At 39.7% G+C, this 17,305-nt stretch overlaps 2 protein-coding genes across 5 annotated transcripts in view; one reads left to right on the top strand and one right to left on the bottom strand.

Annotated features, from left to right (window-relative positions):
* Positions 1-38: 38 nt before the first annotated feature.
* ptprna (protein tyrosine phosphatase receptor type Na) overlaps positions 39-17,305 on the bottom strand; it is a 19,500-nt gene continuing 2,233 nt past the window's right edge. The window contains exons 2-24 of one of the 3 annotated variants that reach the window (XM_088414869.1): positions 16,615-16,665; positions 12,960-13,070; positions 12,756-12,864; positions 12,456-12,588; positions 11,889-12,090; positions 11,604-11,753; positions 11,373-11,501; positions 11,107-11,141; positions 10,587-10,846; positions 10,069-10,155; positions 9,914-9,993; positions 9,716-9,780; positions 8,016-8,225; positions 6,393-6,653; positions 6,163-6,310; positions 5,972-6,045; positions 5,247-5,324; positions 4,859-4,978; positions 3,948-4,114; positions 2,739-2,792; positions 1,603-1,667; positions 1,138-1,211; positions 39-1,061 (exon numbers count right to left, since the gene is read on the bottom strand). In XM_088414869.1, the coding sequence (XP_088270995.1) occupies positions 990-1,061; positions 1,138-1,211; positions 1,603-1,667; positions 2,739-2,792; positions 3,948-4,114; positions 4,859-4,978; positions 5,247-5,324; positions 5,972-6,045; positions 6,163-6,310; positions 6,393-6,653; positions 8,016-8,225; positions 9,716-9,780; positions 9,914-9,993; positions 10,069-10,155; positions 10,587-10,846; positions 11,107-11,141; positions 11,373-11,501; positions 11,604-11,753; positions 11,889-12,090; positions 12,456-12,588; positions 12,756-12,864; positions 12,960-13,070; positions 16,615-16,665 (2,735 nt within the window). In that variant the 3' untranslated portion in view covers positions 39-989. Of the gene's footprint in view, positions 1,062-1,137; positions 1,212-1,602; positions 1,668-2,738; positions 2,793-3,947; positions 4,115-4,858; positions 4,979-5,246; positions 5,325-5,971; positions 6,311-6,392; positions 6,654-8,015; positions 8,226-9,715; positions 9,781-9,913; positions 9,994-10,068; positions 10,156-10,586; positions 10,847-11,106; positions 11,142-11,372; positions 11,502-11,603; positions 11,754-11,888; positions 12,091-12,455; positions 12,589-12,755; positions 12,865-12,959; positions 13,071-16,614; positions 16,666-17,305 lie in introns of all 3 variants that reach the window. The other 2 variants (XM_088414870.1, XM_088414868.1) reach the window with 2 other exon arrangements.
* desma (desmin a) overlaps positions 12,869-17,305 on the top strand; it is an 18,792-nt gene continuing 14,355 nt past the window's right edge. The window contains exons 1-2 of one of the 2 annotated variants that reach the window (XM_088414872.1): positions 12,869-13,095; positions 14,521-14,568. In XM_088414872.1, coding sequence (XP_088270998.1) covers positions 14,537-14,568 — 32 coding nt within the window. In that variant the 5' untranslated portion in view covers positions 12,869-13,095; positions 14,521-14,536. The remainder of the gene's footprint in view (positions 13,096-14,520; positions 14,569-17,305) is intronic. The other variant, XM_088414873.1, reaches the window with a different exon arrangement.

Genomic DNA, 17,305 nt, shown 5'->3' with positions numbered 1-17,305 from the left:
ATTGAGCCCTTCAGTCTTAAAAGAAAGAGTCTTTTTTTTTTTTGCTGCATCACATCACAAATTTATTCATTGAAGTCAAAAATACATTTTTATAGCTGTTTTATCTGCCTGCTACATGAAATAAATACAATCATCAGGAGGAGTTATTTACAGTAATCACAGATCAGCACAGAAAATAAACAATTTACACTGAGGATGACCTAGAGCACAGGTGTCAAAGTTCGGTCCTCAAGGGCAGCAATCCTGCATTTCTGTCCTCCAACACACCTGATTCAAACAATTAGCCCATCAGCAAGCGCTGCAGGAGCTTTAAATGTATCCTAATAATTTGAATCGTGTGTTTGAGAGAGAAGGATTGAAAACATGCAGAATACCGGCCCTCAAGGACTGGACTTTGACACCGATGTTCAGTTCTCAAGGACTTGCTGTCCTGCATGTTTTTTAGGTTTCTCCCTCAAACACATGTGACAGTTAGTATCATTTGCAAGCTCCTGCTGATGAGCTAATCATTTGAATCTGGTGTGTTGGAAGATGGAAACATCCAAAACATGCAGGATAGCGGCCTTTGATGAGCAGCTTTGGACACCTCTGACCTAGAGCATGATGGCAATTTGCACTTTTTTAAGCGGATAACCTGTCACAGAAGAACACAGGAATGTAGACAATCATTGTGAAGTCTCACAATAAAAACATCTTCAAATTGACACCGACAAGACAGTCCCATACAGTATTCTGGTCCACGGAAATACAGAAGTCACACAGGCACTGTATATGTAGTCTTCTGCCTTTTAAACGTCCATAATGATACAGATTCATATATGGCGAAAATGCAGAAAAAAAAATCATTAAAATATTTGATGATAAAATGTTTTATTATTCGATTCAATACTGCAGGTGATTAAAGTTCCTGTGTACACGACTGCTTGATTCGAGTGAATCTGCTGTCTGGTATTATTTTGGGGTGGGCGTGCGTCACTTGGTGCGGCCGTTCACTGCGGCATGGCTTTCAAGATGGCATTCACCTCCTCAGCAACGGCTGTCAGTGCAAATTCAAACTGGTCCTGAGTGGGAGATGCGAAAAGTGAGGAGAGAAACAGCAGAGCAGTTGGATGCATTTATCTGCAAATGGATCGCTACCTTGGTGCTGACCAGGCCGGGTCGCTGGTCTCTAATGTGTTCCAGGGTGGCGGCAATGTCGATCTCCTTGACTCCTAAAGACGGGATTGGCCGAATGGTTATTCTTGCGGGTGTAACGTATTTTCCGCACTATCAGGCGCACGTAAAAGCCTTCATCATTTTCTCAAAAGCTGATGGTGTGCTTTGTAATCCGGTGCACCTTATGAAGAGCATCCATAGTTCCAGAATAAAAAAAATACAAACGTTCAGCAACTATGCCTGAGCAGAAACGCTTGTTTCAAATGATTAATATTAAGTATATCATCTGCCTTTTTCACGTAATGGTCCTGACTGACACCTTGGTAGGTTAAGTTTTCGTCGTTATTCTGCTAGTGGCCACTGTAAACATTTTTTAAGGTCTGTAAAAATCTGTAATGTCACAAAAATATGTGGCTGTGCATATAAGCAGAAGCAAAGCTGACTCACCTTTGGCCATGCGATTCAACACCATGTCAATGAGGATGTATGTGCCAGTCCTGCCAGTCCCATCACTGTGGTTGGGGCCCAGCAAAACAAAAGTCAGAATACAAAGGACACCCACATTTTTTTCCACTATAAATCCATTTATCTTTCACTAACATCCATTTTCTATCAAAGTCCAGTTTTACAAGTGCTAAACTGAAGAATCTATTATGCCAATCTTAAAATGAGAAAGAGTCAGAGGTGGGCAACTTGCATTTTTTTTTGCCGGTCCGACATTTGTTATTCGTCAGAGCCCCGCCTCCTTAGCATCATCGTTGATCCGTCATTTTTTTTTAAACCAGATGAAGTTGTAATCGTCCGTCCGTCATATTTTTGTTCAACCTTCCACCTCCACTAGAGGGGGACATTTGACTTTTTTCTGATCCGTTATTTGTCAGGCGCTGGACCACTTCTGTCTGCACTCACACCAACTCTTTTTTTCTGTTTTAGTACTTACACTTAAAGTTAACGTGTGTAGTGTGACATGAAAAGAAAGCTAGCCAAGGGGTTTAACCCTAGCCTATTATACACCATCATGTTTATTATCCCACATTTGAGAAATGCAGTCCACTAGATGGCATTATGTTTTACATGACAGTAAATTGGTGTCTGTTCTCATTTATAACAACCTGCCCTACAACTGTATAATAGACGGGTTCACTAACATTTCTCTAAAATTTCATCTGTCACATACAGTACAAGTAAAACAATGTATTGCTGATTTTTGAATGTATAAAAAACGCCTTTAATTGGGGAATTAAAAAAAATTCTATCTTGCATTTCCTGGCCAAGAGCCAATCAGAGAAAGAAGGCAAATTTGTTCTGCATTCCCAGAATGCTCTTATCAGCAAGAAACCTGAAATCAGGACTAAGAAAGGGAGCAACTATAAATAAATCTCCAGTAAAGTCAGCAGGTGCTATAGCTGTGAATGTCAAGTGGTGAATTGAACCGTCGTCTCTCGTCGGTCCGTCGGCAAAACCGGCGTCCGTCAGCGCTGACGGACAGCCTGTCAGTACTGACGAGGTGCCCATCTCTGGCAACAGTGGTCAAAACAAGTGGATCTCATTTCAAACCTATAGACATTATTGTGATTTCCTACCTGCAGTGAACAATAATAGGGCAGGAGCGACCCTTGTAGCATTTATTCACCTTCCTGAAAATACCAAAGAGAGGAAATAAAAGAAGAAAATAGAGCAATAAAACAGTCATCACAGAAGCGCATTACTCAAAGGACAAATTGTAGGAGAGTGAAGTGAGATTTATGACCGCATACATCGAATTATGCATAAATGAAAAGCAATTAGAAGGCAAAGCAATGAGAGGAATGAAATGAATAATGCAGTCAAGGATGACAAGATGACATATGAGAGAAAAAATGTCGGGAAGCCCCGGATTCACTGTCCCTCTTGCAGTAGCCAGTCACACCTGCCAATGCTCATTTTTGTGACTATGCAACTGGAGCCAGAGTACTAGCTGCAAACCGCAAAAATGACACTGGGAGATGTTCGAGTACAAACGTGCACATGGAGACGTGCACTGGGACAGAGGGAGAGAGAGAAGGAGCAATGGGTGGACGCCACACAAAAAATGGGAGGGGGCAAGATGTGTGCCATGACACAGAGAAGCAGTCATTCTAATAAAGGGCACGATGCGAGGGGGCGGTGGTTGACCACCAACAGGCTTTGATTTTGAGAAATGTAAGTGCACGTCCGCGACGCCAGGTGGTGCAAAGGCGCTCTCGTAGTCAAAGCTCTGCGGCCAGGGCGTTTTTTTAGGTTGCTGTCAACAATATTTTCTTTCTAAATCTAAATGAAAGATTAACTTGAAAAAAAAGCGGGCTGTTTTATTAAATGTTCTTCAGGTGAAAATGTTGAATGCTACAGATCCATTTACATTTATTATTATTAATCGATTTAATATTTTGGTAGCGTAGTGGTTAGCATGTCCACCTCACAGCTAAGGGATTTGGATTCGAATCCATCTGTTCCGGCCCTTTTGTCAAATTTTAGAAAGTTTTGCTGCCCTCAAGTCAAAATGTTTGCCCAACCTTTTGGTAACCTTTGTAAAAATTAAATTTAACATTTGTTGAGAATTGATTCCTATTGCTTTTTTCTTTCATCACTGTTGAAAAGGTAACGATTTTAGGTACGGTTATACAATTTTTATGGCTAATAATCTTACTTCTCGTCAGTGCGGAGAGACGGCAGGGTGCAAAAGTTTTTCTCTTTCCTTGGGGGGGGTGGGGGGTTAAATAAAATAGTGTAATTACAAAGCAGTGCTTTCGACACACTATATGTGACATTCACACCTGCGGAAGTCAAGCAGGGGCCGCGTCGAGGTGGGGATTCCGTCGGCCGGCCAGCTCAGCAGGTGAAACTGCGTTAAGGTCCTGGTCTCCTGGCTCTGGACATTCTTCAAGTAGAAGCTACGCACCAGGAAGTCCTTGCACCAGATATGCTCTGACACCAAGTTCACCTATACAGGGTAGAAGAGAGAGGCAGAAGCTGATCAAACTTCAAAACAGAATTTCATCTCCCTTGAGTGTGCAGGTGTACCTATTTTTCTGATTAATGAGACACTACCATAGTATGTCACCAGAGTGAAATGTCATTTTAAATTAATTAATTATTTAATTATTTTTAAATGTTTTCATGATATAATAATATACAATATAAAAGATTTTATTTTATGTATTTTTAGATATTCATATTTTCTTTATATAAATATTTTATATTTTTGAAAATATATTTTACTTAATTTTAATTTAAATATATCTTATTTTATATTCTGATACCTGCATTTTCTAGAGCCGCTTATCCTCACAAGGATTGCAGGCCTGCTGGTGCCTATCCCAGCTGACTTCAGGCAGTAGGCTGGGGACAGCCTGAACTGTTTGCCAGCCAATCACAAGGCACACAGTGACAAGCAACCGTCCACGCACCCAATCACACCTAAGGACAAATTAGTGTGTCCTATTCGCCTGCCGTGCATGTTTTTAGAGTGTGGGAGAAACCCAAAGAGAATCCACATGGGCTGGGGAGAGCATGCAAACTCCACACAAGAAGGCCTGGAGCAAGGTGGATTTGAACACGGGTCCCTGAACTGTGAGGCGGATGTGCTAACCACTGTGCCACGGAATGTAACATGTTCTTGTTTATTGTTTTAATTATAAAATATGCTGTGCAGATTTATAAAACATAAAAAAAAAAAAAAAATTACCTCATAGATGTGGTAGAGAGAGGATCCCTCATCAGGCCAATATCGTTCGCTCTGTTTCTGTCCATCCTCCGCCAGAGCGGACATCATCACGATCACCGTGCAGCCGTTCTCCCAAACCATCTGAAGTATGATAACAACAACAAGAAAATCTCAATTTCATCAATGAGCAACATTAAAGTACGTCTTCGGTGTTGGCAGTGAGACACTAATGAGAGTTTATTTATGAATTTATTACCCATGATCTATTATTACTGTATATTTATTTATTAATGAATTAACTTGACGACCTGCTATTATCCACAGCCTAATTTTCCTGGCAATATTTGGGGAGTGCCAGCACTTGTTTTTTTTTTCACACTTAAAGCACTGTATAGAAAAACGTACAAACCTGCCAAAAATCTGCCACTGTGTGAGGCAGAGGTCCCTGAGTGGCGATATACGCTGGCTGGCGAGGGTCATGATCAAACTATTGGAAGAAGAAGGCAGGCGTTACTTGAGACAATAGCAGATTGTATTTTCACAAAGGTGAGTTTATGTAGTAATGACTGTATTTCATTACAAAGTAAACTAATACATTTTGAAAATGTAAAACCAATAAAAAAATATTAAACATACAAAAATATGTACCGTATTTTCCGTACCATAAGGGGCACCAGATTATAAGGTGCATCAGTGAATGCCGTAGTTTAAAACTTTATTCATATGTAGGAAACACCGCATTATAAGGCGCATAGAATAGAAGATACAGTAGTGGTCGGGCTTGCGTAATGCATCCACTCGACAGAACTGAGCTAAAGGGAATGTTGACAAATCAATCAGATGAATCAGCCAAACTCTATTTGCAGACAATCAGAAATTAAGAATAAAGATGATTTGTGGAAAAAACTGTGGGGAATTTTTTTTTTTTTTTTTTTACTACATTGAAAGATTGTTTGAATCAGGGATGTCAAATTCATTTGAGTTTGTGGGCCGCATAAGGGAAAAACTCTCTCCAAGTGACCTGGCTCAATAAAACCATTTGTATAAATTTAAAAGAAAGACTTCAGTGAGAAAATACGGTAATTGCCATATATAAAAGACCGAATGTAAGCACGATAGAGAGCTAAGACTTACAATAAAGCTGGCATTGATGTAATCTTGTTTTCTGGGGTTCTGCTCCCTTTTCAGCTTCACACGCGAGTGATCATCTGAGAGCAGAAAATGGAGACCGCTCAAATAAGCAGATAGACCACTGATGCTTGTATGGCCCGATCGGGTCACACGCGTGACGTTGCGCTGGGTAAAACCAACATGGACGAACTTACATGGAAGCGATTGGGCTTGTCTGTTTTTGGCCATGTTGCTGGGAGTTTGCGCTGCAGCCACGGAACTGGGGTCAGCCTGGTACGAGCAAAGGGCCTCCCACTCTTTCTGAAGGCGATCCTTGTTACGAAGGTGGTCCTCCATATAGGCCTGACGCAAAGATGCGGGACGTAAAGACGCCGTTTGGCAAGGCAGGAGACGTCTGCTTTTGCCTCGGTTTTTGCGCGCGCACCAGAATCATGTGACCGGTGGAGATGTCCATATTTGACTGGGCAGGCTCCTCGCTCCAGGATGGAGTGGAGCTGTGGGTGGAGGACGGGCTGTGCTGGGGTCCGTCACTGAATTGGGAAGAAACGCTGCTCACGCGGGATGTGTCGGTACCCCGTCGACCGCCGGCGCTGGCGGCGGAACCCGTCGTGCCGCCGCTCGCGCCGCCCACGCAGTCCTGGCGGCACAGAGATGATTTGGATGCCATGTGCTGTCGACATAGCTCCTGAATGTGCGATAGAGACGAAAGAGAGGTGGACTAGTGATATGAAATGCGTATGAATACTGAAAAGTGATGGAAAATCATTCATTTGATAGATAGGATATGTATGTACTACTCGTACGCCTCATCAGTAGGACAAATCATGATCGTAGAACGAATAGGGTGTTGTTCCAATTTATTTGCTCTTAACTTGAAAAGAAACATATACTGTTCCTGGCACAGCAATAACAAGCATTACATTAGATTTGATGAAACCCACAAAACAGCTGAACAAATGATTGGCAAATACTGCATTTTTTTTTTACTATAAGCCGGAACAGTTTTTTTCATTGTTTGAGCCCTGTGGCTTTTACTTCAGTGCGGCTTATCTGTATGTTTGTAATATTTTTTTTTGGCCACCGGTAAAGCAAATGTGTGTATCCGTTCAAGGTGTCAATTTGTGGAACTATTTTAAAATTGAACTCAAAAAAATGTGAATCAATGCGTTAAAAGAGTTTTAAAAATAGAGATGTAGAAATATATTAAACATAAAGCATCCTTTTCGGGGTTTCAGTAGAGATCTGGTCAGAAAAATAAGTCATTAAATTATTTATTAATAACTATTTAACCACAAAAAATTTTCAACAAAAAGCGTCAGAAATAATAATAAATGAATATTAGTCCACAGAAAATATATCAAAGTGTCCTCTTTTGGGGTTACAGTAGAGAGCTGTTCACAAAAATGAATCATAACTTAATTAATAATAAATATTTATATCGCAAAATGAAATAATTATAAATAAATATTTATCCACAGAAAAATATTGAACTTTTGGGATCATAGTAGCTATCTGTTCACAAAAATAAATAATTAATTTGACAGGTAACGAGAGGTGGCACATAACAACTTGGGTCGAACCATTCTAGTATGGGGGAAAATCTTCTTTTTTAAAATAATGAAATTGAATAAACTCCTGAGCATTAAATTTGTCTGATGAACGTATATCTTCTTGATTATTAATTAATGCAATAATTATTATCAAAGGGTTTTTGCATGTTTGCTTGTTTTATTTAAAATCTCGAGTAACCCATGGAGTTCTTTCAAGTACCCCCAGGGGTACCTGTACCTCCATTTGAGAACCATTTATCTAGAGGACTATACATTTTAGTAACAAAACAATATATGCAGTGTAACATTTAATGCACTATGAAGACAGCATTTCGAGTAATAATTCCCACGCAGAATATTGATGTGTTGACTTGTACAATGAGATGCTTTCCAATATAAAGTATTTGATGCAACGCGTTGAGAAAATGTATATCTTTGAAGTAAGCAATGGTGTAAACAAGTGTCGGAAAGTAAATCAAGCGTAACGGAGGACTTACCTGATAATCAAAGTGTGTTTCGGCACCTCCCTCTGGCCCCAGACCAAGTTTGCCATTGGCCACTTGGTGAGCATAGTGTCTGAGGCAGGCAAAGGCCACAGCCAGTACCAACACTCCTCCTACCACCGCCATGGAAACCAGCGTGATGACCGTCCCACTGGATCCCTGGGAAACCCTGGTTACCTGAGGGAGACCCTGTGCATTTGTCCTCTGGAAAAAAAAAAAAAAAAACACACACATTTCATGCATTCAGCTTATATACAGTACATAAATGCAATTTTATAACATCACTTCCTCCCACACTGCTGTGCTTGCACACCGACCTGACATTCATACTAAAATGGTCTTTTGTTGAAAATCCATTATTTGAGAGGAAAAAAAATCACTGCTGATGACTCATGCAGGCAGTCAGTGGGAACAGGGGAATAGGTTAATGACACCTGTTGTCATAGCACCTTGGAGCTGGGCGCCGCAGTGGGGGAGAAGAGACAAAGCACCATGGAAACAAGTGAAATGGTGCTCAGCAAAGCTGTGCTGTCACTCACTCAGGCATGCAAATTGGCCATGGAAAAAAAAGAATGTACCAGACAGAAAAACGTAAAAAATGTCGAATTAACTGATTAACTGTGACCAATTCATTAATTATGTTTTTAAATAACATTAATTGAATTTTTCATCTCACACATTATGCTTGAAAGCATGTGAGTCCAATAAATAGTTAATTATTCTTTAAAAAAAAAATGCCTCAAAGGAAAGGTAGAGGGACATGCATTCTTTCTAAGGCGCTTGCTTAAGTTTAGCCTACCTCATAAATGTAAAGCACCTAATTGCGACGGCATGTACAGCTAACGTTAACAAGACAGACACTTACAAAGCTCTTTGACAAACTAAACTGGAGAATGATCCACATTTGAGCCAGTCTGCTTCAGACAGGTTGGGCAATGATATATTTTAATGTTATTTTCAAATTATTCGGTGACTGACCAAAGAAAACGGCACCATTCCTCCCAAATACAGCAAAAGGGAAATGGTTACCATTGCATTTGTTCAACTTTTTTTGTTTTTGTACATTGATCTTTTGTTCTGCCACAATTACACGATGTATCTTGAAACAAAAAGTCTGACAGTTTTTGTCAGAAATTTTGATGTGCATTTATGAAGAGATTCTCATTCATTCATTCTCAAGATCAGAACGAGGAAGGATGCCCTTCGTTGTATTTCTCAGCCCCACCTGCTGACATCCGCGCGTACAACCGTTCTCGTATTTTTGTCTTGAACAAACACGTCAAGCTGTGTTTTCCTTTTTATAATAAAGTCCGGCACAAAAAAACGAGCCGCTCAGCCTCGTAGTCGAAGAGGCAATTACGCAACAAGACTATAGAAAACGTTTCCGTGTTCTCTCACCGGTGCAATCTTGATTGAATCAGCTGGAGAAATTATAACCTTGACAGGATCCTCTCTGGTATAAGAATATTCCCGTGTGTGAAAAAGATTGGACTCAGACTTTGGTTCAGTCTGCTCGCTTCTTTTCTTGAAAATAATGCCGTAGCAACACCATCCGCTACCACGAGCCAACTGACGTCCATCCTCTAGTTCGTCCTATTTCGGTAATTAAAATTTTCCACCCATCCTTTTGGCCTTCATTTTTTGAGGAAAAAAAAGTGTGTCTTATATTTTGTGAATGACGGTATATCCTGTACCTCTCCCACACCAGACTGTACAATCTTCAGACCTGTCTCTGACTCCAAGAAGTTCTTTTCAGACACTATAGTAGGAAACAAAACAAGTGTGTCAGCGGCGGAAAAAAAGACAGCTTGGTGAGATCGTCTTTGAATGTGAGAAAATACAAGTTGCGTGGGCGCAAAGGCGCATGTGTATATTTGTTTTCCAAGTCTCACCGGCTTTAGCTGCCACCTCTGCAGCTGTCAAATTGTGCTCATTCTGACGAAGGCGAAATGTCAACGCCGGTCCCACCACGCTAGTGGCACAAAACACACAGACATAAACAAAGGTTCCAACGAGCATTTTCTTTGCCGTAAACTTGAATGCAAACCTTATATTGATGAAGCTGCTGATCGTCAGATGGATTTTCTCAGCCAGAAGCTCCAAAAGCTTCACGCCGTCATACAAACTCAGAGGGCTGGGAAAGAGAAGCTTTTTTTATGTTCATTTGGAGCACAATTTAACACCTTGTCTACACAATTAAAAAACGTGCATGATTCTCCCCTCTTTCTGTGTATAAAAAACTTCCCCCCATACATCTTTGTTCGTTTAAAAAAAATGCCTCTACCATGATAGCGAATTAGACATGACATGACAAGATTTGAAGTCAACATTAGATTTAAAGTCACTCATGTACATTCAGAATAAAGATGAATGACATAAAAACTGCAACAAACTGCGACAATTATTGAATTACCCACAACATTAATTGCGGTATGTTGACTCGTGACTTTGTCGCGTTTTAGTAATTCGGTGTTAATCGTGAAGGCGTGGACACCTGAGGTGCTACTGGGTGTAAACTGTTTGAAAACCACCACAATAGATGTTGAGTTTGGGTCTTATACTGACCTCTGATTGGTGACAATGTAGCCATATTCCTCTTTAGACCCCGTGGCTTCAACTTGAGGTATCCCCTCCTTCTCCAAACTTGCTTGGCCAGGAGCCACCTGTGGGGTTTGGGAGGCAGACGGAGGGGGCTCTGTGCTTGTTGTCATAGGTGTGATCACAGCTGACACAGGTTGGGGAGCCCGAGGGGCGCCAGGCGCAATGGGGACAGAAGCAAGCTTCTCCTGCTTCCCAGGCGCGGTCTCTGTTTGAATCATCTGCATCTATTTAGGACAGACGGGAGAACTTCATCAGAGTTGAGAGCAGCAAGGGGACAGTTTCTAGCTTGGACTTTTGCAACTGGACAAATTAGAGCACTCGATGCCTGAGCACCTAATCGAAACCAGTTCATCTATTCTGAGAGATTCAGTTCTATCTATGCTACCGTTTTAGGTACAGTGACTATACCAAACTGAGTAAAGCAGTACTAACTCATGTAACCGTGTTCACTGAGAACCCCTTAATTAGAAAGATGATGACCTACCTCCTTGAGAGTGACAAGGTCTTTCTCATTTGGATCTGTGTCGAGGAAAAAAAAACAAAAACGACAAGTGTAATTTCAGGTATCTTGAGCATTCATTTTCAACACTTTTTTTCAGGGATATAACCTTTGAAATATATATATATATATATATATATATATATATGTGTGTGTGTGTGTGTGCGTGTGTGTGCGTGTGTGGATGTCAGTTCAAAACCTAATGTAATGTCCAATACTTTTGTCCTGTGTATTTATATAGCATCAGATACCTTGTGCCTTGTCTTGGGCTTGCAGCAGCTGTAGTATGAGGGCTAACTTGTAGAGCTGCTCTTGGCTGAGCTCTTTAGGGTCGACTCCGTACCTTTGTAGGACGCCTGACATTTTTTGCAGCAAGCCATCTAACAAAGCATACAAAAAGGAGAAATTCACAGCGATGCACAAAGATCTCATGCGAATGTTGTAACGTACGAGCGCGGAAATGTGCGTTGTTGTTTCCTCACCATTGTTTCCTGACTGGGAGCTGTAAACCTGAGAGACCTTATTTTGGAGAGGCAGTTGCCTGCTTTTAGATGCAAGTCTTGCGTCCAGGGTATAATCATCTGCATAGTCCACCGGCATCTCCATTGGAAAGTCATCATAATAAGGCAGGCCTGTGTGATCATATGAAAGCAAATTACAAGGTGAGTATCTCTAGACGCGTGACGATATTTGTATGCTTCAGTAAGCTGTTGCCGTGGCGCCTCGCCAGTCGCCAAGAAAAATGAGCTGAGGTTGATTGGCTTGACCTGCAGAAGCCAAGGAGGCTGACCCGCGGTGGCGATAAGAGGATGATGGTGCAGAGGCCAAATAGACGGACAACGCCTCCTGAAGGAGTTGCCTATCTCGCTCTCGTTCTCTCTGATTGGCCTGCGACCACGCAGAAGGACGGGCATAGCCTCCTGCTCCTCCCCCAATTAGAGATCTCTCTGCTTCATCCTGGTGCCTGTGCTGTGATTGGGAACGATAGGTGGCATTTTGTTCAATTTTCTTAGATTTGTGCTTTTGAGCTATTTCCAGAACTGCATTTTCAGCACTATAAGGCGCACCAGATTATAAAACGCATCTTCAGTGAATGGCCTCTTTTAAAACTGTTTTAGGGCGCACCGCATTATAAGGCGCATAGAATAGAAGCTACAGTAGTGACGGGTTGATTTATGCACCCATCAGATCACAGGTGCGGAACGCTAGTCCTCAAGGGGCGGTATCCTAGATGCTTTCTAACATTCTTTCAAATTTGAAGATTGAAGGCTTTTTTTTTTGGCGCCTTATAGTTCGGAAAATACGGCAAGTGTGTGGCAGAGTGTGAGTGGAACCTGCTGATATGTGTAAGGGTTGATTGCCGCTCCCTGCATTTGTATCGGCGACCGGGGAGGCTCAACGATCATGTAGTCCACATAGTTGCCGGCAGGTGCTGCGGACCCCGACTTGGAGACGTGCTGCTTGGACCTTGCAAGCCAACCCGAAACAAAAAGGATTAGGACGGACATGGAGCGGTGGATTACAGATAAGGTGCAGAGGTGCGAGGGAGAGCTCAACTGCAGCTGGGGGAGGATTAAAAGGATTGACTTTTGTTCTGCACCAGCAAACATGACTGCAGCTGGGGAAGAACTTACGGAGTGTGCAAAGAAGAAGAGTTGGGTTTGGATGATTGGGTGGTTTGAGGAACTCTCTTTAGTTCCTTTGATAAAATATACTGGGTGATGTCATCCTGCCAGGAAAGACCTACAAAGCAAGCAGAGACTTAGTGAACGCACAAAGCACTGCAAGATATTGCTTTGTTGAACTCCAGCGGCAATTTCCCGGAAACACAAAGCTACCTTGTAGCATGAGCTGCTTGAGGACTTCTTGCATTCTCTTCAGCACAGGAACCGTCACTTGGTACTGGACTCGGTCTTGCTTGGAACTGCGACACTGACCAAACAGCCCATCTATTGAGCACAAATCGCACTCTTTGTGAGTTTTGTTTATTGAACATATAAACACAATAGAAATGGAAACAAAAACTAATTTAAAAAACTAAAATCAAGCAAGAAAAAAAAGCATGGACATACAGTAGATATTGCGGTTCAGAAAGTGTTCAAAAGTAGTAGTAGTACTCGGTAAACTATAAATGGTAAAATGATGTAATACTGTATGCCATAAATACAACAAAGCAAAAATATACACCTTTTAATTCAGCATTTTCTACAAAATATCAAGTTTTATACGATTCACATATTTAACTGTGTTTTTTTAACCTTTTTAGTAAATAGTATATTTTTTACATTTGTTTAGAGCAATCCAAAAAATATTGCATAAATTAAAACCTATAAAATCGAGAAAAAAATGATTTTTGATGGTTCTCGTCTTGGATTTTTTAAAAAACCATTTGTGCCTCTCCCTCAGACTAGAACATCTCTCTTTTTATCAAAAAAAAAACTTTGGAATGCTGTGGCTGTTACATGCTTTATACTTCTTTTTTGTATATTGAAGACGGATGTAATATTTGAATTATAAGTATTACCACATATCTATGGAGGACCAAAGTGCCAGAGATCAATAAATAAATGTACCATTACATGATAAAATAAAAGTGCAAATGATTAATGAAATGTTAAATTACTAATTAAATATTTCATTAATTAAGTAAATGTGTCATTAATTAAATATATCATTTGGGTACATCTTTCATCAATTAAATGAACATTTCATGAAAAAATTAAATGCTTCATGAATTAAATAAATCAATGTTTCATTAAATAAGTCATTAATGAATTCAATTGTCATATATATAATTATTTCACGATTGTGTGTCATTTTATCTGTCTAACACTCTCGTCAAAGTTTGATGGGCCCTAACACCTGTTTGATTACCCTACACATTTATTTAATTAATGACACATTTCATTATTACAATAATAATTAACAATATAATATAATAATTCCTTATTTAAGAAATCTTTGGTTTTGTATAAAATACCTGTGGTTTTGGATATTTTTTGTTGAGGGTATTCAATAAGGGGTTTCCTATTTAATTTTGCATCGATTAAAACCCAGAAAAATTCATTTTCTTTTACTCTTTCTATTACAATTGAGTCGACTGTGATTTTTTTAGTAGACAAAGCACTGGCAAAAACATCAGCCTGTATCACAGTGGCCATCAAAAATGTTATTTTGTACAATTTCAATGAAAAGTGAACCGCTGCCTTCTACTTTACTTAAAGTATAAAAAATTCAAAGCTTTCCTGATGTTACCTTTCTATCCTGTGTGGCCACAGTAGCACTTAACAGTGACTCATAGCACTAAAGTCCAACCCACACATTTTATCCCGATTGCCACTACCCTCAACAATGGCATTTCACTGTCACCAATCGCCCTTCTGAACATTTTCCCTTCAGGGTGGCAACAACATTGATGACGACTGATTTGATCCGTGGGAAGTACATGTGGGTAATTCTTCACATTTACATCTCAATCCTGTTCAGTTATAATGAAAAATATTACCAAAGAATGAATTTTCAGACTGCAACGTGAGAGAATGACCAAAACTGCAAGGATATTTTTTTTTTGGCGCAGCGATGAGTCACTGCAGTCTTTCGGTACGCCCTCTAAATCTGACACAAACCCGCCTGCTCGGGTGACACTGTTACAATGAAGAGATTAAAGGGGATTAATGTGGATTATCTTATTTTATAATTATATATATTTTTTTGAACCCTGAAATATAAATGGGCTTGTATGAATTTGCCTAACTTCTATTTTTATACACCTGTTGCTCAAACTGAATATGTAGATGTCAATTTGCAGATTTAAAGACAACAATTAAAAAAAAAAAAAAAACCAACAATCCTAGCTGGGTTGAACAAAAATAAAGAAAAATAATACCCATGAAACTTTGAAATTAACCTTTTTGAAATTAATGACAAAACAAAAAGGACATTTACAGATATGCCCACAAATGGCAGGAGATCTAATTTCTTGTTTTACGACAATACTCAACTATATTTCACACACATCGAGGCAAAATCTTGCACCTCGAATGTAGCCATTTTTTAAGGAAACAGCATGTTTGTTCAACCATTAACATTTCATCATCAAAGAACGCAAGCTAGTCAACACATTTATAATGGTCAATAGTTTGTAAAAATAAAACCCAGATGAGTGCACTGACCAATATTATAGATTGTTATCGAATTCTTTAATTGTGACCTATGAGATTTAAAAAAGTGACAAAAACAAACTAATATTCAATTTTGGAAAGTAGAACAGGTATAACGCGCAGTATTTTGGGAAGGTTAAAAAATAAAAAAACACATGCAATGATTATCTCGGCATAATGCTCCATTGCTTGTTTTGGTGCACCACCTAGTGGCCCAATTATGCTGGCAAACACCGATTCAGTAGTTAGGGGACTTTCTTTAACAACAACATTAGCGCATGGAGCTTCTCAAAAGAAAGTTTGAACTTCCCAAAATGTGCTAGGCCCGTATCATCTGAGAACACAACCTGTCACCACAAACAATATAAACCATATTTTTCAGAATATAAACCGTATTTTTTTCTCATGATTTGAGCCCTGCGTTTCTATCTATCTATCTATCTATCTATCTATCTATCTATCTATCTATCTATCTATCTATCTATCTATCTATCTATCTATCTATCTATCTATCTATCAAGCTAGCTAGCCATTTTATAAAAATATGGTGGTGCTAAACATGCAAACATGTTGAAGAAAGAATGTTGCTGTGAGTAGGCAAAACTTTTTGGGAAAACTAACAAACAAAGGAAAATACTTCCATATAACATCTTTTTACATAAATATCTGATGTGGCTTACAGTCCAGTGCGGCTTATCCGTGACAAAATGTGTTTTTTTGGTCAAATTTTGCTACTGCGGCTTATATACCGGTGTGGTTTATAATCCGAAAAGCAGGGTGAATGAAAGGTGCTCATAAATTTAAGAGCACATCTGAATATAAAGCTGCTTGTTGCTTGTGAGTTGTCTGCAGCATGTGATGTTAGCATCGGACAAACTGCAATGGTCTTATATTAGTAGAGAGCATACATGTGTGTTTGTGTTTATTTAAGGCATGGAAGCTTGTGGGTTATGATAGTTTCATTGATGCATTCATGATCCCAATTGAGTCTGCTTCTGGACTGAATGTGCAGACACATTTTGTAGTCTGTGTTACGTCTATGCTATGTGCGTAAGTACAATTTCCACGGAGAAGTGCGTAAGCCTGTGTCAGTGACTCATCACTGGATAAGCACCACAACTGTGGGGGTGTCGACCTCGACGTGATGTCAGTGTTGCCATGGAGACAGCAGAGCAGAGAGGCGGGGCTTCAATAACGCTAATGAAACGGAGATGGGAAGGTAACAGTGGGAGACAGACGCGCGGAGCTGCTAGAGGGGGGATTTTTTTTTTTTTTGTCAATACATTTCTTAGGACACCATAAATGAATGAGTGTTTGTGTGTGTGGGTCTTACCATCGGAGCAAAACTGATCCCTTGAGCACAGTTTTCTCTCGAACAGGCAACCTGATGCAGAAAAGAACAAACATGGCCCGCAGGCAAAATGTTGTGAATTTGCTTTCTTCTCATGAACTCAGATGTGAGCAAAACCATCAGCACATTCACCCAAGTGATTTGAATTCACAATTTGCCGACTCGCTAAACTGGCGGTTCTCAAAGTAGGGTCCGTGAACCTCCTGGAGGTCCTTGGCCTGACTGCAGGGGGCCCGTGAAATAATTGAAAATATTTATGTGTGATCATTTCATTTAATTTTAGATTAATTAAATTTATGATAAATTATTCTTACGATGTAAATTACTACATTTATTTTATATTTATTTACATATTCATTTTTATATTATTTCATATGTGAAAGTATTGAAGACTCTTCAAAAAAGCAATGAATTCAATCAGTTTGACATATTTTTAAAAATGCATACATTTTGATATTTGCGTTTTGTGTCTACAATTGCTTTGCTAACAAGGCGATGAAGCCAGCAAAGCTTTTATTTTATAATGCTTTTTGTGACTAAATAATTGGGAGCAACCTGTTAGGGGGAAATTGAACCGATTTGCTATAAGAAGGTGTACAATTTGCAATTTTTATTTTCCTAACCTCGGTTTAGCTGAAAAGTAACAAATATACTTGTCAACTTGAATCTGTTG

Source organism: Hippichthys cyanospilos, chromosome 5 (assembly GCF_059441005.1).
Source record: "Hippichthys cyanospilos isolate Australia breed blue-spotted pipefish chromosome 5, RoL_Hcya_1.0, whole genome shotgun sequence".
Classification (NCBI taxonomy): Eukaryota; Metazoa; Chordata; class Actinopteri; order Syngnathiformes; family Syngnathidae; genus Hippichthys; species Hippichthys cyanospilos.
Note: the sequence above shows the minus strand (reverse complement) of the source record. Positions and strands in the feature narration are given on the sequence as shown.